The 25,028-nt window shown below is 45.6% G+C and overlaps 1 protein-coding gene across 1 annotated transcript in view; it reads left to right on the top strand.

Annotated features, from left to right (window-relative positions):
• Nucleotides 1-25,028, top strand: part of COL20A1 (collagen type XX alpha 1 chain) — a 145,240-nt gene that overhangs the window by 85,137 nt on the left and 35,075 nt on the right. Inside the window, exons 24-30 of the mRNA XM_079978869.1 lie at nucleotides 4,664-4,806; nucleotides 6,592-6,701; nucleotides 11,769-11,927; nucleotides 17,931-18,008; nucleotides 18,609-18,695; nucleotides 20,978-21,031; nucleotides 24,576-24,671. Of these exons, the coding sequence (XP_079834995.1) occupies nucleotides 4,664-4,806; nucleotides 6,592-6,701; nucleotides 11,769-11,927; nucleotides 17,931-18,008; nucleotides 18,609-18,695; nucleotides 20,978-21,031; nucleotides 24,576-24,671 (727 nt within the window). The remainder of the gene's footprint in view (nucleotides 1-4,663; nucleotides 4,807-6,591; nucleotides 6,702-11,768; nucleotides 11,928-17,930; nucleotides 18,009-18,608; nucleotides 18,696-20,977; nucleotides 21,032-24,575; nucleotides 24,672-25,028) is intronic.

The raw sequence follows: 25,028 nt of genomic DNA, 5'->3' as shown, positions 1-25,028 counted from the left end.
CGTGACCCGGAAGCTGTATGCCGGCTCCCTCGGCCAATAAAGCAAGATGAGCGCCGCAACCCCAGAGTGGGTCACGACTGGACCTAATGGTCAGGGGTCCCTTTACCTTTAGGGACTTTGGGTGGAATTCAATTAAACAGCACTGTCAGCAGAAACCCTGCAGAAGGACTTCCACTTGCACAACAGGGCTGTCTCCCCTTTCCTCCCCTTGTGCCCCCCTGAAATTGGCTCTGGCAGGGGTCAGGAGGACGCCCGCCCCCCCCCCCCAGAACAACGTGCAAGGGGAGGAGAGGGGATATCATTCTGCCTGGGCAAGTTGAAAACCTTTCACAGACAGAGTGATTGGAAGGGGCCAGGGAAGGAAAACAGTGAAGAGAAGTAAAAAAAAAATGAGTGGTACTGAACCACCTTGTAAATGGGCAAATGTTCAGTAAGGTGAGTGCTGATTTGGGTAATTTGTTCGGCTCTGCCAAATGTGCTAATTTCAAAGTGAAGTTCGTCATTAAAGACTATTCAGGGCAGCTCTAACACAAGGTTAATGAAAGAGTAAGAAGAATTGCTTTACTTAGGAACATAGGATATTGAACCAGGCCAATGGTCTATGTCGCTCAGAACTGTCTGTAACCAGGGTTTCAGACAGGAATCTTACCCAGCCCTGCTTGCAGAAGCCAGGGATTTAAAACTTAGACCTTTGCATGCCAATCAGGTGCTCTACTACTGAGCTACAGTTCTTCCCTTGCTTTGAATACTCTCAAGCAACCTGATAATTATTAGTATCATTGGGTGGAGGTGTTTCTGGGGTTCTGGCAAAAATGATCTCTGCTGCACAGAAGAAAGCAACTGGAGTTTGAAGCTCCCACGCTGGTGGATTCGGGTGGAAATTCAGAGTTTCTAAAGCACCTCTTTCTGAGGACAAAGGAGGTTGTTGCTTTTCATGGCATCGTCTCTGTGCAGAGGCCCATAAATTGATTTCTGAAACGCCTTGGGATAAATTGAGGAAGCCGCTTAGCTATGCCGCCAGAGCGAGCTGAGGTACTGGAGATGTTTCATCAGCAGGGTCTGATATATGCATATATCTCATCTCAGTGCTTCTGCTTTCGCTATCTCACACTCGCGGTATCGTTAAGCAGCCATCTATCTGGCCATCAGATAAGGCAAATGGATCTCTGCCACGTGCAGTTTTCTGATGACATGCCTAAGAATTCCCCTTCTCCTTGCAGTCACTTTTGGGGCGAGCAAACAAACTTCCAACCCACTTTTGGAGGAAAACATTGCAGGGAGAGCACTGTGGCTTCCTCCTTGACATGGAACCAAATGACCTTGTGACTTACATTGCACAGTCAAAATTAAGGGTGTCTAATTTTCTAAGTTTAACCAGCAGCCATGGAAAGGGGGCAATCAGGATTGGGGCCACGGCACATGAGGAGGGAGTTAACCCTTACCACAACCACATGAAACTCCATCCTCCACCCTTAATACATTATTCACCAGGGTATTCTCTTACATCCGGTGCCCAGTTGCAGACCCCCGCCCCTCCAGGAGTCAGTCCGAGAGCAATGATTACATGAGACAACATATTTTGGGATTAAAATGGCCACAACTTTATTAACAATTTCAGATGTAGGGAACCTTGGTTTAGGCACTGGGTGTGTATCCCTCTCAGTCCCCCATGCTGGGGCACTGAGGCACAGCAGGGTTAATTGGAACAAAGGGAGGCACTGCAAAAGTGTGTTTACACACCTAGCCCCCCTTTCCGTGCAGCTGAAGGGAGATCACCAACCGCCTTTTCAGCGTTTAGCCAGTGACTCCCCTCGCAACTCCCCTTTGAATGGGGAACCCTGGTAACGCCACTGCAGGGGGGTGAGTCACCACTTCACACACCCCTTATTCAATTGATAGACGAAAGGATTCCACCCAAGGCTTATAACCGCCACCCAAGACCACAGAAATTGTGGTCTCACCATCAAGACTACCTACAGTTGAAAGAACCTGCTAGAGCAGCCTTTCTCAACCTGTGGGTCCCCAGATGTTGTTGAACTACAACTCCCATCACCCCTAGCTAGCAAGGCCAGAGCTCAGGGATGATGGAGTTGTAGTCCAACAACATCTGGGGACCCACAGGTTGAGAACCACTGCACTAGAGGCTTGCCAACCATTCCTCCAGGCCGTGCTTAACATCACCGAACCAGTTTTAATTCCCCCATGGGGTCACGTGCACCTCGTCAAGTCTGAAAACTTGGATTGATATTATTTTACACTAGCTGTCAGGGACTGTTCAGGGTTTTAGACTAGGATCTATCCTAGCCCTACCAGGAGATACCAATGATTTAACCTAGGACCATCTGCATGGAAAGCAAATGCCGTACCTGTGAGCTATGGTCTTTCCCCACAAGCCTGGTGTGCTTGCTTGTGATCATTGTGTAAGCTGGCCATCCGATTACCCTGAGGACATCTGCACCTGTTCATAAATACTGGGTCAACTTGGCCACAGTTTTATGGCCTTCTGCAAGTTGTGCAGGTCTCCATTAATCGATGACTTTGGAGCATGACTTTGCTTGTGGAGTTGCCTCCCAGAGTCTTCTCTGTAATCTGGGGTTTATAATGGCCCGCCATGTATCCCATTTGATTCTATTATTGACTACAGCTTTGCAAAGCAAGACAGACTGGATTATGAAGAGACAGGCTATAGCTTCCTTTTTAAGTTTAATTGCTGAAACATAGGGATAATTTTAATCTTGTTTAAAGAAGCAAAGCTTCTTAGCATCGAATTGTGAGATTCCACAGAGTACCCTTAGTCAAAATGTTCAGGGACTCAAGTTGGTTTGTTCATGTAGCCAGAATATGTGAAGACAAAGAAGAAGGAGGCGGCTTGCCCTTTCAAGGGCATGGTGCCATTTTTAAAGATGGAGAGAAAGCATGAGCATAAGACCTGACCTTTGGGTTGCATCCACGCATTGTTAATTGAACATGGGTCCCAAAAACACCCATGGGATGAGTTAGTCACAATTTAAGCACCACTAATTTCAGTGGAAGGGACATGGGTGGCGCTGTGGGTTAAACCACAGAGCCTAGGACTTGCCGATCAGAAGGCCGGCGGTTCGAATCCCCGCGACGGGGTGAGCTCCTGTTGCTCGGTCCCTGCTCCTGCCAACCTAGCAGTTCGAAAGCACGTCAAAGTGCAAGTAGATAAATAGGTACCACTCCAGCAGGAAGGTAAACGGTGTTTCTGTGCGCTGCTCTGGTTTGCCAGAAGCGGCTTAGTCATGCTGGTCACATGACCCGGAAGCTGTACGCTGGCTCCCTCGGCCAGTAAAGCGAGATGAGCACCACAACCCCAGAGTCGCTCACAACTGGACCTAATGGTCAGAGGTCCCTTTACCTTAATTTCAGTGGAACTAAGATCCGTTTAGGGACGCAGGTGGCGCTGTGGGTTAAAGCCTCAGCGCCTAGGGCTTGCCGATCGAAAGGTCGGCGGTTTGAATCCCTGCGGCGGGGTGCGCTCCCGCTGCTCGGTCCCAGCGCCTGCCAACCTAGCAGTTCGAAAGCACCTCCGGGTGCAAGTAGATAAATAGGGACCGCTTACCAGCGGAAAGGTAAACGGCGTTTCCGTGTGCGGCTCTGGCTCTGGCTCTGGCTCTGGCCAGAGCAGCGATGTCACGCTGGCCACGTGACCCGGAAGTGTCTCCGGACAGCGCTGGCCCCTGGCCTCTTAAGTGAGATGGGCACACAACCCCAGAGTCTGTCAAGACTGGCCCGTACGGGCAGGGGTACCTTTACCTTTACCTTAAGATCCGTTTACTTAGTCTGGACTGAACTCATTGCCGTTAAGAACTGGCAACTATCACACCAAGGAAGCCGATACATGATGCTCATCATATTGATTATTATTATTTATTAGATCTCAGGGTGGCTCACAACATAAAACCACAATGTATATGGTATATAATATAAACAAAACAAAACAAAACAAAACACTGCAGCCAGCCCAGTGCTCACCACAATTTTTTTATTTGATGTAGTCATAGAATCATAGAATTGTAGAGTTCAGTTCAACCAGAGCACAGACAGTATAAATTCAGCAAAAGAGGCGGGTCCCACAGAACAAAATACCTTGACGGCCAAGGGCCAGGGTAAAGAGGTGTGTCAGCAACAACAACAACAACAACAACAACAACAACAACAACAACAACAACATTATTATTTATAAACCCCCCCCCCAAAAAAAAAAAATCTGGCTGGATTTCCCCAGCCCCTCTGGGCAGCTTTCAACACATATAAACTAAAAAAATCACGCGGCAAAAGTTGTATAGTGAAGATGCAGCTCTGTGGGGAGGGTGTTTCACAGTTTATGGGCTGCCCCAGAGAAAGCCCTCTCCTGGGCCACTGCCACCCCACACTTCTGAAGGCTATGGGAGCACCAAGAGAGCTCCCCCTGATGATCTTGGCATGCAAGATGGTCTGTGAGGATGGATATTTTGGGCTGATGTCATTTAGGGCTTTCTTCAAATCTGGCAGCCAATTTGGTTTCTTTTGGGTCACTAAAACCTCAGGTAGGTTTTAATTGTGTTCAGTCTGTTGCCATGGCACCAGGGATTAACTCTTGGAGGCCATTCCAATGTTCTCTGCTTAGAAGAGCTTTTTGTGTCTTCACTTATTTCCTCAGCGAAGTGTTTCCTTCTGGGATGCCAACTGAATACACTATCAGTTTCCTCCTCCGGCTCCTGCCAGAAAGCCCTCGGGAAGCCTTTGCTGTGTGGCAGATAACAGATGAGGACTTCCAGCCTGTACTAGGCATCATACTTGACCGTAAGGAGGCTCATCGATCATTCGGCAGGGAGATTTGGTTGCTACAGGGGATGGAGGATGGGGCAGCAGAGCCAGAATTTCCCGGAAGACAATTTTCTGAGAAAATTCCAGACGTTTTTCTTTTCCTTGTGTCACCTAGACAAAGCAGCCGCTTGGCAGAATTCTCTCTGAGTATTCTGCACTATTTGTGTGCCTGTTATGAACAGGCGATGCATGAACAGGCATCACATCAGCGCCAGACATCAAAAGCACATTTAATACACCTTTAAAGCACACGGCTTCCCCAGGAAAAACTGGGAGGTGTAGTTTGTGAAGGGTGCTGGGAACTGAACGCTCTGTGAAGTGGTTCCCAGGATCTTTTTTGGGGGGAAGCAACATGCTTTAAATCTGCCTTAAATTTGCTTTAAATGTATGGTGCGGATGTGAGCCTAAACTGCCCCAGAATGATGGCTGGTTCAAGATGCAAAATGGCAGCCGGTTGCATATATGATTGCTCTTTGCTGGCTCTGGCATCAGCATCAATGCCCTGCTATCAGGAGCAGGTCAGTAATAACGACATCAGTGAATTCTTTATTCAAAGAAACAAACAGCTCAGGAGGCCAGGTCTAGTGAGCACAGAAACTCTTCCCGAAGATCTTGCCTCAATGAAGCAATTCCAATGACTGATGGTCCTCACCTTCCCACAGCTCTCCTCCTTCCCAAGCAATCTGAGACTTCATTGGAGTGGCTGTCTTTGCTCTGCCCTCTTCATACCTCTTCTGATCCTGGGAAACCAAGGCGGAGGGGAGCTGGTTGCAACAGGAGCAGGAGACCCCCTGGCTTCTTCAGCAGCCTGCCTGATCTCTGCCTCTTGGCCCCATCCTCTCCAGCCTCCACTTCTCCCTCTGATTCTGGACTGCTCCCTGCTACAGCCTCTTCCTGCTCACTAAACCTTGTTACCTCTAAACTTCTGACATTCCTTCCTCTCAGTCATCTCCCAATCTTCTCCCTCTGACCACTCATCGTCGTCCCACCACCAGTCCCCAGGCTCTGAGCCTTCATCCCTTGGGGGTTCCCCAGCTCAAAAGGGGGTAGCAAAAATTTTTATTCATTTTAAAAATATATGTGCCACTTAATTACAATGGTCTCTAAGCAGTGTACAAGAAATACTATACAAAATGGTAAAAATGGGTTAAAATGATCAAATCAGTCTTCAATTAAAATGCCTCCTGGAATTTTTAAGAAGAATTCAGTAGGCAGTGGAGGTTAAATAGGAAAGATTCAAATGACTGGTATACATGATTCATATATTTTCACACATACACTATGATTCCCATAGACCAGGGGTGCCCAAACTTTTTCCAAAGAGGGCCAGATTTGATACGCGAGGGCCGACCTTTTTTTAGGATTGAAGTTGTAAATTGTTGAGCTTTTCTTAGGATTTACCCCCTCCTAAGCTCCTTGAGCTCCCCCCTCCATTTTTACCACAAAGTTGTTGAGCTTTATTTAGGATTGAAGTTGATAAGCTATTTTTAAAAGGATTTTACCCCAGGACATATACTGCCACGGGGGCCAGATTAAATCAACTGGCAGGCCAGATTAAGAACCCGAGATGGACTTTGGACATGACTGCCATAGACCATCTCTTGAGATGTTGTTCCATTCACTCAGATTTTCGGTTCTCACGAGTGTGTGTTTTACTATTTTTCCCTTGTTACTTCAGCATGTGCAAAGCCTACAGTCCACTGTCCTCTTTGGTTTTCTTTATAACCCCTGGGTTTATTTGTCATCTTCCTCCCTCTATAGCCAACAAGAAATCCTTGATATATTTCCACCGTGACTATGAAGCTGATGTCGAGGAAGTCACCTTTGACCAGCAGGAAGTGAAGAAGATATTCTACGGCAGTTTTCACAAGGTCCTTTATCCAAAGGAGAAATCCATTCAGGATGAATTTTTTTTTTTTAAAGTCTTCCTTTCCTCTTTAAATGACGATTCTAGAAATATCCTTGGGACATTTGCTAACCTGTTGGTGTTTGTACGTGCCGAGATAGCAATGAACGACGGAGTGTGTGCCAGCATAATAATGAATTACTAAATCACTTCCTGTCTGCATGCATTAATCTAGGCAAATGTGCGCAATAAGTTTCCAAGAAGATATGCACTAAGGACACGGGCACAATCTGCAAAAAGAAAAAAATAATAATTAAGATCCAGTGACTCAGGGATTTTAAAATGATCTGAAAATTAAACTGACGCAATTAGCTGGACCTATAAAGTGACCTTATACTGAGTCAGACCACTGGTCCTCTGAAGCTAGAATTGTTTGTTCTATTTGGCAGCAGATTTGCAAGGTTTCGAGCCAAAATGTTTCCTAGCCTTGCTATCTGAGATCAGTTTCAACTGGGGGTGCTGTAGCATGAATCTGGGGCCTGCTGTAAGCATACAAAACACTGCTGAACCTTTCGTTACGTAAATACAATACTAGTAACGACACACGCAACGTAACAGGCTGTATGTAACAGTATAACTTCTATTTTAAAAACACACACAATAATAATAATATTATAATAATTTATTATTTATACCCCACCCATCTGGCTGGGCCTCCTCAGCCACTCTGGGTGGCTTCCAACAAAATATTAAAATACAGTAATGCATCAAGCATTAAAAGCTTCCCTAAACAGGGCTGCCTTCAGATGTCTTCTAAAAGTCTGGTAGTTGTTGTTCTCTTTGACATCTGGTGGGAGGGCGTTCCACAGGGTGGGCGCCACTACCGAGAAGGCCCTCTGCCTGGTTCTCTGTAACTTGGCTTCTTGCAGCAAGGGAACAGCCAGAACAGCCAGAACAACCCTTGGTGCTGGACCTCAGTGTCCAGGTAGAACAATGGGGGTGGAGATGCCCCTTCAGCTATATTGGACCGAGGCTGCCCCCCGCAGCTTGGTCAGACTCATGCTGGTAACCTCGAAAACACTATCCAACCATCTCGTCCTCTGTCGCCCCCTTCTCCTTGTGCCCTCCATCTTTCCCAACATCAGGGTCTTCTCCAGGGAGTCTTCTCTTCTCATGAGGTGGCCAAAGTACTGGAGCCTCAGCTTCACAATCTGTCCTTCCAGTGAGCACTCAGGGCTGATTTCCTTCAGAATGGAGAGGTTTGATCTTCTTGCAGTCATTATCATATGAGATAGATCAGGAGATACAGCCTATTCAGTTCTTATATTAGCAATAACCACGATGTGGAATGCTTATATCAATCTTGTAGTGTTCCACGTGTCTGGAATTACATGTTGTGACATGATATGTTGAATGATTTTTTGAAATAGAAGTTATACTGTTACCTACAGCCTGTTACATCGCATGTGTCGTTACCAGTAAACATAGCATGTGCGCCACCAGTGAACTGTAGCTACTCAATATTACATGTTGTGCATGCACTGTGTTTTTTGTTTTTGTTTTTGTTTGTAAATACATGCAGGTCCTGCTATCCAGACACTTGTTTTACGAAAATTCACTTATTCAAGCACCAAGCATTAGTACCCAAATCTCGCCATACACACTGCAGATTCAGATATCCAAACAGTCGGACCTGCGTGCAGTACCTGAAACAAATAAGCAGTCTTAAACAAGCCATCCTTCTTTGTGTTTTGCTGGTGGGAGACGGGGAGGAAGGGGGAGACTTTGGTCAAATAAGAAAGCAAATTTGACTTCCTTGTTTGCCTTTTGCAAGGTTTGAGAGAGTTTTCCTGCTTTTTTATCATTTGGGGTACAAACATCTATGGCTGGGAACGCATTAGAAATTTCCCCATAGGCATCAGTGGAAATGGTTGACTCGTTATGTGAACACCCACCTAACAAATGATTTCCTGGGAACACACTGTGTTTGGGTAGCAAGACCTGTGTGTATTCTTCTTCTTCTTCTTTGGCAATCACTTGTAGCCAAGTAAAATTGTCTTCCATAAACACGGTTTTAACATTGTATCCATAAGTGACTGTGGAGGCCAATTCTGGATCCATACGTCCTTCCACAGTCGGGACATTGGTTTCCGGGCGGGAGTTGATCACGGTGTGGATTTGCCAAGCGTGCTATATGCATACTATATTTGTGGCGTGCATCAAATGCAAACTTTCATTAGTCTTTGATTGGATAACCTGGGCCATGACCCTCTGCCTTCTTATCCCCTTTCTATAATTTGCTCCTGGAGTGTCGTAGCACCTCTCTTTTAATTCCTGACTCTTCGCCTTTTTGCTTTGGCAAGTCAATGACCTTCGCAGGGAGTATCATCTGTGAGTCCGCTTTGGTCAACAGCCATAATTTAAAGAGGCAGGGCCCAGTATTTCTGGGCACTTCTCAAGCTTAGCTGGGTTTCAACTGTGAAATATTTAATGCCTTACTGAAGCCAATTGGTTCTCATCTTACTGCTCTTGAATTGACTTGTGCCTTTGACAACGCCTGCTTCACAGAATTGGCAGGCTCTTACTGAAAGGAGGGGATGATGGCAACGCTCTTTCTGTTCCCTTCTCCTATTTCCAATGTGTTCCTCTCTTTGCCTGGAACAGGCATTTCCTCTGTCTCCAGCCGTCCACATTCCTCTTCTACTTCCAACTTCTCCACTAAGGCATTTCCTTTTGGAAAAACATTTCCTGGACCACCACTGCCGCCTCACTTCCTCCAATGTGTTGCTCTTTCAGCTTAGGTGAGACCCACATCTTTTCCACAGCATAATTCAGTTCCTCCTGCCTCTTATGCATGGTTTCATTTTTGCAACTTGTTACATAAACTTGGGATCAGATGAGCTGAGATTTCTGATACACATCCTGATGATGTTATTTTTTGATGAACTCCAAATGAACATTTGGAGAACTTTTGCCCTTCTTTAAGAACCATTTGCAAAATGATCTCTCAAAATTATGGATTTCATTGCCCTTCAATAGGGTGGAAAATTCTGGGTGCAACTGTGGATCCTGATTTAATATTTGCTAATATTATTTTAATAGAATGGCAGGAAACAATGGTTTGGACCCTACTTCCTCTAGTTTCTATCTTAGCCCATCATTTCCAGTATAAAGTAAAAAATACTGATTCATGCAGCATCAACTGAGACAAACTTTTATTAGAATTTTATTCCTGCCCCCCTCAGAAAAAAAATAAATCAGGAAAATGCTGCCTCCATTTTTACACCCATAAATAGCACAGAAAATTTTTGGAGGTTGTTTTTGTCCATAAGCTATGAGTGGATTCTCTTCTCAAAACACACATCCTTTCAGGATAGAAACTCTCTCCTTTTCTCATTGGCTTGGACTGTGGCCCATTTGTCAGAGCACAGCATTCATCTCCAAAACAAAGGCCATTACATTTTTCTCAGCAAAAGAGAAAATCACAGTTTCCTCCTCTCCCAATTTGCTTTCCGCCGATTGCCAGTGACCAGATTGCAGGAAGAAAAGGTCTTTTGGAAATACAACTGAAATTTTCTGTTTAAGAGCCCATTTGACACAAAATGCAATTGGCTACCCTTTCCTAAAACTACTTCTACTGCAACTGGTAGCCACTAGGTTTTTTTTTTAAATAAAATAAAATAAAAATATCATGGGACAAATCTCCTTTATCTCCTACAAAAAAACAACGCCATTGGAAATGGCTTAGACTGAAGCCTAGTTCATACACTAGGTCAACAATATCATGGACTGCAGGACTCTTGATTGCAGCAAGGAAATCTTACAAGTGGTTGCTCTGCCATAGATCATTAGATGTTAGCGATAGGAGTTCTAACCTAGCCTTCCTGGTATGCGGCTTTCTTATGTGCAGGGAAAGTTTGTTTTTAATAGGGAAACACTCCACACACACACACTGTCTGGTGTATTCCACGAAATGTTTCCCCACCTGATATGCTGATTGTGTGAACTAAGCCTGCATACTCGAGAGTTCCCCAGGTCTCTCTCCCACAGCAAGCTTCCCGGAACAGCAGAGCTTTGACCTTAATCTAAGCCCAAAATGCTACCCTGGGACCACATTCATTTGGCACATAGGACGCATTGAAAGTGCTATGACTGCCAAAGTTTCCTGTGAAGAGGGACCAATGATTAAGCCACTCTAAGAACTGTACCTCTGTGAGAGGAAAAGGGGGCATCTGGACAACTCTTAGCACCCAAAATGAACTACAGCTCCCAGAATTCCTTGGGGGAAGCAAGCCACGAGTGTTTAAAGTGGCACTGTAGTGCTTTAAATGCATGCTGTGTGTGTGGCCTGGTGCAGTTCTACCCCAGGGAAGGGCTGGCTCCTGGTGTGAAGGATCTCCTATGACTTTTACTAGTGGCGCTGTGGGTTAAACCACAAAGCATAGGGGTTGCGCAGTTCAAATCCCCGCGACGGGGTGAGCTCCCATTGCTCGGTCCCTGCTCCTGCCAACCTAGCAATTCGAAAGCACACCAAAGTGCAAGTAGATAAATAGGTACCGCTCCAGCAGGAAGGTAAACGGCGTTTCCATGCGCTGCTCTGGTTTGCCAGAAGCGGCTTAGTCATGCTGGCCACATGAGTTGTACGCTGGCTCCCTTGGCCAATAAAGTGAGATGAGCGCCGCAATTCCAGAGTCTTCCGCGACTGGACCTAATGGTCAGGGGTCCCTTTACCTTTTAAGATCCACCTACCAGAGTCTGGTGCAAGAAACATAAAAATTAGAATTAAAGAATTCTGGGCTGCAGAATTTGTTTGGGAACTAAACAGGACACATAATCCATGCAAAAATCTTCTCATGGTGACTGCTATCCAGCTTTCTTCATTTCAGCAGGATGATTTGGGATGTGGAGAGTAATTAAACCATTAGCAGACATCTTTGCTGATCTGCCAAAAAATTACCTAGGTATCTGCTTTCTGCCACCCCCTGCTCTACACCGTGTCGTGCCCATTATTTTGTCAGGTTGCGTTACGGCGCATCGAGCTCTCCAGCCCCCGTGGTGCCGCTCAATGAAACTATTCTTGTCTGCTGAGCAGGTGCACCTATCTGTGAGCCGTTCCAGGGTCAGGCTCTATATCGACTGCAAGAAGACATCGGAGAAATTGCTTGGAACTTCAGAGAGCATTTCGACGGCTGGCTTCGTCATGCTCGGGAAGCTGACCAGGACGCGAGGGCCGCGGAGTGGGTCAGCAGCGGTGAGTCCCGTTTCCTGTGAGTTGAGGTCAACATGTGCTCTTCGACCAAGAATTATTCTGGCAGCCCTGTAGACTGACTGAGTTGGGGCTCTTCTTTCCAGAAGGGGGGACCAGTGACCCCAGTGAGATGTCCCTAAGGCTTGTGGGGTCCTTTGCAATCCTCTGGGTTGTGTTTTGGTTGCATTCTGCTGTAGTAGAGCTACTGCTGTAGTCAGTACCGGATTTACGTATAAGCTAAACAAGCTATAGCTTAGGGCCCCACTCTCTTGGGAGCCTCCAAAAAAATTAAAGAAAAAAAAACCTGGATGTACATTTCCAAAATATAAGATAAAAAACAAATGAAAATAAAACCTACATGCAGCGACAGTGTTTTGTGTTGTGTAGGCTCCTATGATGTCAGTAATGGGCCCCCAGTCATTTTAAGTTAGAGCTTAATAATTATCTCACTATTAATATACTTCTACTTAACTGTTTTTCACTATTAATATACTTCTTCTTAATTGTATTTCAGTTCAACAGTTACTTTGATAAAATACATATTTTGTTATGCGCAAATGGCTTTAGATACCTATTCGGTCCATAAATTACCATATACCATATATTCAACACAAAAAAACCAGTTAATTTGTTCTTGAGTTGGACATAATAATGGGCCCCATTACCTTCAGTAGCTTAGGGCCTCATCAAACCTAAATCCAGCCTTGGCTGTAGTACAACCCTTGTTTTCCACTAAGTTTTACTCAGAGTATACCTGCTGGAGTTAATTGACCTAAGTCAGAGTATCCCTTCAGCACATGGATCTCTGCTTGAGCAACAGAACTTTCCCCATTCTTCTCCCCCAATGTACACCCTGTGCCCTCCCCTCCCTGAACATAGCTGTCAACTTTTCCCTTTTCTTGCGAGGAATCCTATTCGGAATATGGGAATTTCCCTTACAAAAGGGGAAATGTTGACAGCTAAGTCCCTGAATCTGCTCTGGAGAGTTGGGGGGCACCTGCAGAACAGCTTTTGGGTATGTGTGGAGGGTGGAGAGGGGGCAAAATTATGTTGCACAAGCAGAAATCCGTGATAATTATTATAATTAGAGCCACCACTGAAAAAGCCCTGTTACATCCTTCATTCTCTGACAGTGACTAATAGGAGGCAGGGACAGTAATCCAGAGAAGAGTCACAGTTCCTCACTAAATCCATCCGTTGTGGGATGCGACTGGTTTTTGTAAAAAGGTTTCTTTGATTCAAGTGAGCTCTTAGGTTTATCTTGTAAAAGAATATTATTCCAAAAAATTGCTATGTGATGCTGATTGACAGCCGCCTTGTTGCATTTGCGGTGTGGGGGAGGGAGGGGAGCCTCAATCATTTTTTTTCTTTTTCTTTTGCATCTGTTAAATACATATGCTGCATATTACTTTTTGGCATCTTTAACGAATCTGAACCACTGAAATGTAGCTAAGGAACAGCTTTCCTCAGAACTGCTGCCCTCAGATAGCCAGAGTGCCTGCCTCATTATTAGCTATTTTAAAAAACTAGATGTAACTATGAAAATACCTTTTTGAGCTGTAGAGCTTGTTTTAAGTCCATTTGCTACTCTGTCCACTCAGTCAGTCTACTGACTCATAGTGAAATGCACAATTTTTTATTTATTTATTTTTTTAAAAAAAAGACCCTTGATTGGATAGAGAGCTTTTATGTTACAGTATTTTTTAATAGGGATGGCAAAGCTGCCCTCAGCTTGATTCACCCTCAATATTTCTTGGCAAACGTGGTGGTGTGGTGTGGAGAAAGCTCATTTACTTTCCACGAGTTCTCATAATGCTAGTGGTACGCATTCTTGCATGATGCGCATTCTTCCTCGCTCTCTGGAAACTGTAGTTATAGCATCCACCCTACATTACCAGCAGTGGTGGAAAGATGCTTACAAACTCAACCACAATGCACAGATCAAGCATAGCTAGGAGGAAGGGATGTCTCAGTCAGGAGGATGGGATGGACCACAACTATGGAACAACATTTGTAAGGTGTGGCCAAGATTTAATGGGGGGTGGTCAAGATTCAGTGATAAGGGATCTCCTCCAGCTGAATTGCAACAACAACATAACTAGCTCCTGCTACTGCCACCTCCAAATCTCACTTTTGAGGGTTTGGTGAAACCCCAGACCAGTTCTGGGGACACAAGGGGTGGGGGGCATGTGTGCAAGATGCAGGTTTGGGACACGGGTGGTGCTGCAGTCTAAACTACGGAGCCTCTTGGGCTTGCTGATCAGAAGGTCGTGGTTTGAATCCACACAACGGGGTTGCTCTGTCCCAGCTTCTGCCAACCTAGCAGTTGAAAGCATACCAATGCGAGTAGATAAATAGGTACCGCTGTGGCGGGAAGGTAAACGGCGTTTGCGTGCGCTCTGGTTTTCATCACAGTGTCCTGTTGCGCCAGAAGCAGTTCAGTCATGCTGGCCACATGACCCGGAAAGCTGTCTGCGGACAAACACTGGCTCCTTTGGCCTGAAAGCAAGATGAGCGCCACAAACCCATAGTCACCTTTGACTGGACTTAACCATCCAGGAGTCCTTGACCTTTACATATGTGTGCGAGAGGAGAGGGAGGGCAGATTCCATTGTACTTCTGGAAGTTCTTCTGTATGTGCAAGGATTAAGTTGGATGCAAGCCAGAGCATTTCCCAAAAGCTTTCTCCTTTCTGGCACCATTTTGTTTGCCGAAACTGTGCGGTTTCAGCAGTGGCGTAGCGTGGGGGGTGCAGGGGGGGCCAGCCGCACCGGGCGCAACATTTTGGGGGGGCATGCTCGCACTCACAGCTCTCTGCCCCTACCTGGCTCATTCACTCTCTCTCACTGCAGTGCTGGCTGTGCGAATCCGATCCGAGCTGCTGGGTCGCTGCCCACTGTGGAGGGGGAGGGTGCCAGGCGTGCGTTGCGGTGCGGTGCGGAGAGAGAGCGAGGGAGGGACTATATGGGGGAGGGACAGTGCAGCGGCTGCCCAGTGCAGCGGCTGCCCAGCGCAGTGCTGAGCGCGGGAGAGAACCACACCCGACCAGCCCAGGCAGCAGCAAGAAGAAGCTGGCAGCGGCGGCAGGTTAGGGGCGCAAATTACTTGCCTTGCCCCGGGGTAGGGAGCGCAAATTACTTGCCTTGCCCCGGGTGCTGACAACCCATGCTACGCCGCTGGGTTTCAGCACATCTCTCTTCTCTACACATGGCTGGGAGTCCAACAAAGGCAGGGTTCCTGAGAGCCCCCTGCACATGCAACTGTGTACATCGAATTCCTCTACACCAGCCTTCGCTGCCCTGCTGGCCTGCTAGCTGGGTCTGAAGAGAGCTGTTGTCTAAAACATCTGCAGGGCCCATGGTGGTCAATGCTAGAGAAGCTGTGGGAATCCTTTGACCCTCCAGTTGTCGCTTAACTACAATTCCCATCATCTCTGGTGATTGACCATCCTTACTATGAGTGATTGGAGTTGTACAGTGCTACCTTGGTACTCAAACAACTTGGAACTCAAGCACTTCAAACCCGGAAGTAAGTGTTCCGGTTTGCGAACTTTTTTCAGAAGCTGAACATGCCCTTCTGATTTGAGTGCCACACTTTTCCATTTCGAGTGTTATGCTGAGCTCTCTCTGTTTTGGCTATTTATTTTGCATTTTTGTTTTTGCGGCTCTTTTTGTTTTGTTTTTGTGACTGTGTGGAACCCAGTTCAGCCACTGATGGATTGGTTGTATGACTGCAGTACATTGTTTATTGCTTTCATTTTATGGATCAATGGTCTCGTTAGATAGCAAAATTCATGTTAAATTGCTGTTTTAGGGGTTGTTTTTAAAAGTCTGGAACGGATTAATCCACTTTGCATAACTTTCTATGGGAAAGCGTGCCTTGGTTTTGGAACGCTTTGGTTTTGGAACGGACTTCCGGAACAGATTAAGTTTGAGAACCAAGGTACCACGGTAGTTCAGCAACATCTGGAGGCCCAAAGATTCCACTACAGTCCAGCTGTAGAGCATAGACATTCCAGTGAATACACATCTGTTTGGCATGGAGCCAGCATCCTTCTTCCGTATATAAATTTTCTTCCACTGGGCTTGAATGCCTGCAAAGGGCTAATGTCTTCAACTGTTACTGTGTGGATAGTATGATGGATGGATCTCTTTTTAGACAGGCTGGCTTATTTATTTCAGGTAGTTTCTTATCTTACCTATCACCTCCTTTGAGTGGCAACAGAGTAAAACTTTCGTTTTGTCTCTGAAACCAATTACTGAGCTGCCAGGAGAAGGTGTTGAGCGAATGAGAACTCCAACATTGCTGTTCCTAAGACTGACGGGCAGAATTTAAGTAGGGTTTTCCAGCTTGGTCACTCTGAAACCACTGGCCATTTTTGCCATTGGACCAACACAGCTCACAGACATTGAGATTTATTTATTTTTAATCATCATCATGATTTTTTCTTAAAAAATAAGGCTTTGAAAATTGAACAACAAACAAACAAACCTCAGAGTTCTGGCTTGGGGAAAACAAAGATGCTAATGATGTTTGCTGCCTGCCTCTGTGCGAACAAGATGGAGTTTCACAGCAGACAGAAAAATCTTGGCAGATACACATCCGTGGGTTGGAGGAAGAGGAAATGTTATTCTCAGAGGTGCCTTGCTGAGGCTCGGTAGGAGGTGATTAGAGTTTTTTGCTTCCGTTTCCATATTTGGAAAGATTTGAGGCGCTATTTCAGGAAACTGAAAGTTTAGTTATCTGTAGCTCTGTCCTTACTTAACCTTGTTCTTGGTCCACCAAAATCTCGATTAATATAATTATTAATAACAGAGGTGGTCCAAATGAAGCCATTAAACCTCGCTATGTAGCCGGCCCTGATTTGCACCCGCCTTGGGGTTTTTGTTTTGCCAGGCTGGAATTTGTCCTTGAACTCTGATAATGTATCTTGTCTAATATTATTATCATGCCCTGCCTTTGCCCCTGATGACACGTAAAGTGGCTTACAGCTAAAATTAGGAACTGCTGAAAACAGAGGAGAAAAAAGACCAAAACCAAAACAAAACATTGATAATTGCAAATATATACATATGTAAAATCTGTTAAAACCATACAAATAATTTCCTTAAAAAGAGCACAGCCACAGTCCCTTCATTAAAAGCATTCAATTCCCAAAAGCCTGTTGTAACAAGAAAGTCTTTATCTGCTGGTGGAAGGACAGCAAGGAGGGAGGAAGTCTAGCGTCTCTAGGGAGAGAGTTCCAAAGTCGGAGCCACAACCGAGAAGGCCCTTTTCCTGCTTGTCCAGATGGAGGATAGAGAGGGGTGTGTGACTGTGTAAAAGTAAGAACACGATACAAAAATATTATTTGCTTCACTCACTTTTGCTTCTTGCCCTGCCCACTGCTGTTGTGTGGCCCCCAGAAGGTTGAACAGAAGGGATTGTGGCCCTCAGAATGAAAACAACCCCAAGCTTCTGCTATAAGAGAGCTTTGCTGCAACTTTCATTTTCTTCTGTTTTCTTCCTCCATTTGTTTTGCCCCACCCTACCCTCTGGTTTACTAATACTCACGAGAGATTGTGATCATGGATGGAAATGCAGTGCAAAGAGGAACCTTGATTCACCAGGAGATCATATGAGTGAGCTGGTACATGCTATGGTTTATCCATGCACACTATCACTTGTGTACATTGGTAATTCAGAAGGGATTAATTTACATAAGGATTTTTTTTAAGTAACATAAACTGTTGTGGAAATGTGGAGAAAGGCCAGGAAAAGGAAAACTGAGATGAATCAAAACCGAAACTATCCCTTGCGCTATGCAATAACTCTGCAAAACTAGGAAGGATCAGCGAATGCAGTTAAACCTCACCCTTCTTCACTGCCTTCCCCCCCCCCAAAAAAAAATCCCATTAAAGATAAAATGGGAAGGAGGAGAACTACGTACGTCGCTTTGAGCTCCTTGAAGGAAAGATGAAATACAAATGCAACAATCATCATTATCTAACTCTGTTGTATTTATAGTTCCAGCTGCAGTCACTGCAGATTGTGTGCAGCAGTTTGTGGCCTGAAGAGGACAGATGTTGTGATGTTCCAGCAATGGTAAGTATGGGGGCTCCACTTCTTCCTAGCATTGAGGATTTATGACGCATCCGCACTACAACTGCACAATGGTTTTATACCAGTTTCATTGTGATAGCTGCCTCCACCAAAGAATATTCAGAGAAGCGTAAGTTGGTAAGGCATGGAGAGAATCATAACTGCCCCTGCAAGAAAAGGGTTTGTTTTTGCAGGTTTAGAGTTCCACTTGTCAGTCCCATGGAAGTGAAGGACATGAGGCAGGAGTTTTAATGCAGGTGAGCTGTGCGCACGCAAGCTGCTGGCTAGCTATGTAGAAGCTCCTTTTATTGGCACAATATGCAAAACCAGTCAGATACATTTTGGACTGTGACCTTTACACATCTTCCAATCCTGAGATTGTCGAAAGTTATTTTGGCACCTGTTTCCACCGCGTTATTTTCCCCTTGCACAAGGTATGACAAAGGAGACAAAGGTCACAGACAGGGCACGGCAGACCATTAAGAGAGCAAAGGTTAGATAGCTGGCAAGATGTTCAGACAGCTGTGGCTTTGTCCGCGGGCAGAAGTGTGCTCCACACCCAACGATCATTCCTACACCCCATCTTCTTTGCTGCTCTTTCAGAGAGATGAAGAGGTCTGCCCTAGCTTCCTCCCCTCTTGCAGCTGCACTTCTGAGATCCCAGGCCTCCCAGGGCCTCCAGGGCCTCCGGTGAGTTGAGCTTTTGTTCCTGGGAAAATGGCATTGTGCATAACCAGCCAGGGAAGTTTTTGCACCTACGACGTCAACCCATTTCGGAAAGCAGAGATGTGTTAAGAGGGTACATGGCTATGTTCTCTTTCCTCCGTCAAAGGCCTCTGGGTACCAGCTGGTGGAAACCGCAGGAGGATGAGCATTGTTGCACTCAAGTCCTGCTTTAGATTAGATTAGATTAGATAAATTTATTGTCATTGTCCGTATATACACAGTATACACAACAACGAAAATCAAACACCCAAGACCGGATTCACATACACATTTGCACGTATCTCCAACACTCTCATCCTATTCAGACATAATCTATTAAAACATACATAATCCAGAATATAACACAACCTATTAGAAGCATAGCATAACCTAAAACCTATCTCATTCCTTACTACTCACTGCTTGCTTTCAGGCTTGCAAGAGGCATCTTCTTGGCCACTGTCAGAGCAGGATGCTAGACAAGATGGGCCTTTACTCTTACCCCAAATGGCTCTTCTTATGTAGCATCCTCCTTAGGGAATGCTCTCCCCAAAGGGCCATGCCTGGCGCCTATGCTGTGGTTTCTTAGGTGCTAGGTAAAATACATTCCTGTTCACCCAGGCTTGCTAATTGCAACATATTGGGCTCTTCGGTTTTTGCACCAAGTTCCCCCTTGCTGAATTTGTGCTTGCTTTTAATGACTTTAGCTGCTGCGTTGTCGTTTTGCCCATTTTAGTTGCTCTCGTTGCCTTGCGATTTAATTCCAAGTTCGAAGGGCTTTTATCTTAAATTGTATTTTGTTTTGTTTCCCTGCGTAAAAACCACCCAGATGGTCAGTATGTAAATGTAATGTTCATAAGTCCTGATTTGTTGCCGTGCAGGAAACATTCAATCTGTACCAAAGCCTTCTCTGTTTGATACTGCCGAATCCAAAACAGTAATCCGACGGATTAAAAAAGGAAGAAAAATGGGGTGGGGGTGGGGAAGCAGAGAACTGCTTAACATGTGAATAGTTCATGCATCACCTGGGCGTGCTTGCAGTTTAGTATGTTTCTAGATCCACTGGGGATGTCAAGTCCGGATGAATTCATAAGGACTATCGTGCTCCCCACCAAACTTCTGTTCTCTGTCACAGCCGGAATGCCCATGTGGAAATTCTACAAGCACGAACCTTTTTCCTCAGTTTATTTTGATGCAAGTGCCTGGAATACAGATTAGCCTGCCTGGCAAAGTCGGAAGCACTTGGAGAAAAAAGGATGTGGCCCCCATCACTGTATAGTTGTACTTCAGGTTACAGACTCCGCTAACCCAGAAATAGTACCTCAAGTTAAGAACTTTGCTTCAGGATGAGAACAAAAATCGCACGGCGGCAGCACGGCAGCAGTGAGAGGCCCCATTAACTAAAGTGGTGTCTCAGGTTAATAACAGTTTCAGGTTAAGAATGGACCTCCAGAACGAATTAAGTTCTTAACCCAAGGTACTACTGTAATAAGATGTTTCCCCTTGTACAGCAGTGTTCGCCTTTAACAAGGTTTTCTGCTGTTAACCTACACAGATATCTCTTCTCCAGCGGTGGGCAAAGTGGGTTGGGTGACTGGCAGGTGAAACTTCACTCTTGAGCTGCTGGACTGCTTGGTGGCTGCTTTTCACCTGTTTTGTTCTCCCTTAGGAACATCAGCCAGAGTGGTGTAGTGGTTAAGAGCGGTAGACTTGTAATCTGGTGAACTGGGTTCGCGTCTCCGCTCCTTCACATGCAGCTGCTGGGTGACCTTGGGCTAGTCACACTTCTCTGAAGTCTCTCAGCCTCACTCACCTCACAGAGTGTTTGTTGTGGTTGAGGAAGGGAAAGGAGACAGTTAGCCGCTTTGAGACTCCTTTCGGGTAGTGATAAAGCGGGATATCAAATCCAAACTCTTCATCTAGGGATAGCCCCAGATTTCAGGAGGTCTTGGGATGGTCCCCCAACCTACCCCACTGGACCCCCACGTCACCCTCCTCTTTGCAGTGGCACTGTCACCTCTTTCCCTCCTGCTACCCCAATTATTCCCGCTCCCCCCACCACCACCACAACCCCATCTCTTATTGTTATGAGCAAAATCTTTGTTGGCGCTTTGTGGCAGTGCTGACATCTCCACTTCCGCTTTCCAAGAAAGGGCCGAAAAGGGGTCTGTCTTCTTCAGAGAATGCCTTTGCTGCCACTGCTGTTTGCTGCGGTGGAAAGGAAAGCTTTTGGAATTGGTTTTGTTGTTTTTTTGCTTGTCCTTCAGGGTAGTCCTGGAAGGAGAGGACCACAGGGGGAACAAGGCGAGCCAGGCCCCAAGGTAAGAGGTGCTGTGTCTAAACCAGCTGGTGACAAGAGGATCAGACATATTCATGTTAGTGGCTACTATCCATAATGGCTTTGTTCTCCCTCCACTGTCAGAGGCAGTATACTGGGGGGGACTGTGATGATCATGCTTAGTGCTCATCGCCGCCAACATTTTATTTGTACGCCGCCTTTCCATAGTTAAAACTATGCTCAAGGCGGCTTACAACACGACAAGGTTGACATAATTACGAATACAGCAAGACTAGTCACAAACAATACATGAAATATGGAAAAGGCACACAACCAAACTGGACCATTTTCACATAAATCTCTTGGACTACTGCAATGTGCTCTATTTGGGGCTGCCTTTGAAGGTGACCCGGAAACTACAACTAATCCAGAATGCGGCAGCTAGACTGGTGACTGGGAGCAGCTGCCGAGACCATATAACACCGGTCTTGAAAGACCTACATTGGCTCCCAGTACGTTTCCGAGCACAATTCAAAGTGTTGGTGCTGAACTTTAAAGCCCTAAACAGCCTCGGTCCAGTATACCTGAAGGAGCGTCTCCACCCCCCATCGTTCTGAGGTCCAGCTCCAAGGGCCTTCTGGTGGTTCCCTCCCTACGAGAAGCAAAGTTACAGGGAACCAGGCAGAGGGCCTTCTTGGTAGTGGCACCTACCCAGTGGAACGCCCTCTCATCAGATGTCAAAGAGAAAAACAACTACCACACTTTTAGAAGACATCTGAAGGCAGCCCTGTTTAGGGAAGCTTTTAATGTTTAATAGACTATTGTATTTTAATATTCTGTTGAAAGCCACCCAGAGTGGCTGGGGAAACCCAGCCAGATGGGTGGGGTACAAATAATAAATTATTATTATTAGTGTTATTATTAAGATCTGAAAATAAAGATACAATTAAATTAATACTAATAGCAGCTACAACCCCTCACCACAAAACTCCCCAAAACAAGATCCTGACCTAAGAGTCTAGTGCTGTTTCTGCGTTGATATTTTGGGTGTGTGATAGAGGTATTGTTAAACTCGATGGCTGTTTTTTCACTCACATAGGCAAGTTGCCTGAGAGATGTATTTAGTATTGGGCAACAAATAAATCAAAATAGATGAGAACATTATTATCTTTTGCATTTCACACTGCTCTGAATTTTGCGATGCATCTCTCGGCTCCAAGAAGCAAAGAGTGTGCGAGTCTCCTGCTGGGTGATGTATGATCCCTCCCTATAGCAGTGAGATGTGAACAGCCAAAGAGATCAGGGGACTTCTTTCTCAGCAATTCTTTGCATTTTTGCACAGGGTGCTGTTCATTGACCATGGCAATAAACAGTTGATTTTGCAGTGGCATGAAGATAACTGCTCTCTGCCCCCGCTGCGCCCCCTGCCTTGCATTCCCCACCGTACCTAAATAGCTTATTGTCAGAGCAGTTGGAAAAAAGACAATTAAAAGCAAACCACCCCACAGTGGCCATTTCTGCATTGAATCCAGAAAAGTGAATTGCCAAAGGGGATAGGCAATACAACTGAGCATGGGGTCAGAGAGCTCCCATACTAGGGACTAGAAACCTGAGGCTGACATTACTTGTGTTTCTTGAACTTCAGTTACTTGCCCACAAAACAGGGTGATTTCAACATGATCCTTTTCCTCTCTTTGAAAGCCCCCCCCCCCTTTAGTTTTTGCTCTGGGTTTTATTTTTAACACAATAAAAAATAAACTGACAAAGGTAAATGATTAAAAATTGCAATAAGAAAGGGTTATACACCCCTCTATTTGGGGGGACTCCAAATTAAGAAAATGGGGGAGAGATTGCCCAGAGTTGCTGAGCTTTTTTAGGGGAAGGGGCCCGGAGTTGTTGAGTGTTTTTTTGTTGAGCTCACCCGCCTGACCTACGCTGCCACTCGCTGTTACAGAAAGCCACCTATCATCTGTCCCCTCACTGGCAGAAGCCGCCAATCACCTGCCAAATTACCGTAGCGACAGCCAGTCAACACCAGCCCTTGCCGCAGCCAATAATAATAATAATAATAATAATAATAATAATAATAATATGTTTTATTTATACCCCACCCTCCCCAGCCAAGGCTGGGCTCAGGGCGGCTAACAAGCAATAATAAAAACAAGCTGAATGAATACAACTTAAAAACAAGATTAAAATACAACATTAAAATATTGAAACATTAAAATATTAAAATGCAGCCTCATCACAGGAGATGAACACGCCCAATAGCGGCTGGCAATCTCCGGCTCGCGGCAGCAACCAATCCCACATCCTCCCCATTCACTATCCGTGTATAAGACATCCCACGATTTTTAACATAATTTTTAAATAACAAAACCTCGTCTTATACATGGAAAACTATGGTATATCACTCTATAGGAGGGCTCCAAACACAGGCCTGCAGCAGGATCTCTCCTTCTCCAAGGGATCTAGATCGAGGAAGGAGGCTGGGCGGCATTTAAGGGGGCAGCGCGCAGTGTACTGACGATGCCTGAATGCAAAATATTGTGATTATATCAGAGAGCAGGTGCCTCTATCTTAAAAGGCCTAATAACACTTTGCTGTCCAGAATGACAAGGTCTTTCCCCTCTTTGTGTTAGATTTTGCACTGCTGTTTATTACAGCCACGGCACATTTCTCTCCCTCCCCACCCCAGCCATCCCAAATCACTGTGACAGCCAACAGAAAGGAGCTACCTTTCCGCTATAGATCAACAGACGAAAAGAGCCAACAGCTTTGATGTGCAACGCGGAAAGCTTTGGGAAATGTTAAAACCCACCAATGTGGTTCTGGCGGCTTAGTTCGTTCCCTTTGCCTGCTGCAGAGTGACTGACACAGTCAAGAAGAGATGCAGCGAAATGTAGATTTGGACTTCTCATCCAAAACAGAGTAAACAACTCGCAGCAGCAGCTTTTTAACAGAACCCCTTAAAACAGGGGGAGGAGACACCAACCCAAATGTTTCAAATATTTAGCTGTGGTTCCTGCATTTCAGGGGGTTGGCCGTGATGACCCTTGGGTGAGATGACCCAAGCTATGACTGTGAAATAGAGACCCATATGAATGGGGTGGGGGTGGGGGAGAGATTTGGTTCACATTTTAATGCAAACCTACCCCTTCTGCACTTCCCGAAACAGGAGCCAAACCACAGCAATCCTTCAAAATTCAGACTTCTTTGCATTTTGCAGTGCAGTTCTCTAACCCAAATGTGCATAAAAATGTATACATTAGTGAATATGACATGCAAAACTGCATCGCTTGGGAGCAAAGTGGGCTAAAATGCTGATTTTTTTTTTAAAAAAAGGATATATATTTGATGTGTGTTTTTAGTGGTATCTGATTTATGCTGTGAGCTGCCTCAAGTCCTCCTCTGGCAGAAAGGCAACATGAGAATGAATGACTGAATCAAGGTTTTCATTCCTTGCACTCTTCTGACTTTGACTTTGGTTTTTGCAAAGGGAGATTGTTGTGCTGGGAATCTGAGTGCCTGCAAGATACTGATGTGTGGATGCATTTCCTTGTTTCCTTGTCATCTGGTGGCTTTAGGGTGAGCCAGGTCCACCTGGGCAAGTTGGGCCAGAAGGTCCGGGAGGACACCAAGGGACACCAGGCACCCAAGGGATGACTGTGCAGGGTCCCATAGTAAGTCTCTTTCTTCTTCTTTTCTTTGCCCCATGTAGGTTTTGCTGACACACACACACATATACAGTACTTCAGAAATTGGCCCAAGACAACATGTATTAAATTGAGGTGGGCTGCAAAGATTAGAGCAGGACGAACACCATTGCTTAAATCAGTGCAAACAGCTAGATGGGCATTGCCTGCTGCTGGAAGATGTGCCCATCCCAACTCTGGCTGAACCCCTTCTCCTCCTCCTCCTCCTCCTCCTCTCCCTGGTCCCAAAGACCCAACACTTACCTTGGGGCAAGAGGAAGTAGCCTCTTCCACTTCCTGCAGAGCTCCTTTTCCTGCTGAGGACTGCAAGAATCCCTGAAAGGG

This window comes from Podarcis cretensis, assembly GCF_951804945.1.
Source record: "Podarcis cretensis genome assembly, chromosome: 6".
In the NCBI taxonomy this organism is placed as follows: Eukaryota; Metazoa; Chordata; class Lepidosauria; order Squamata; family Lacertidae; genus Podarcis; species Podarcis cretensis.
This window is presented reverse-complemented; position numbering and strand designations above follow the sequence as displayed.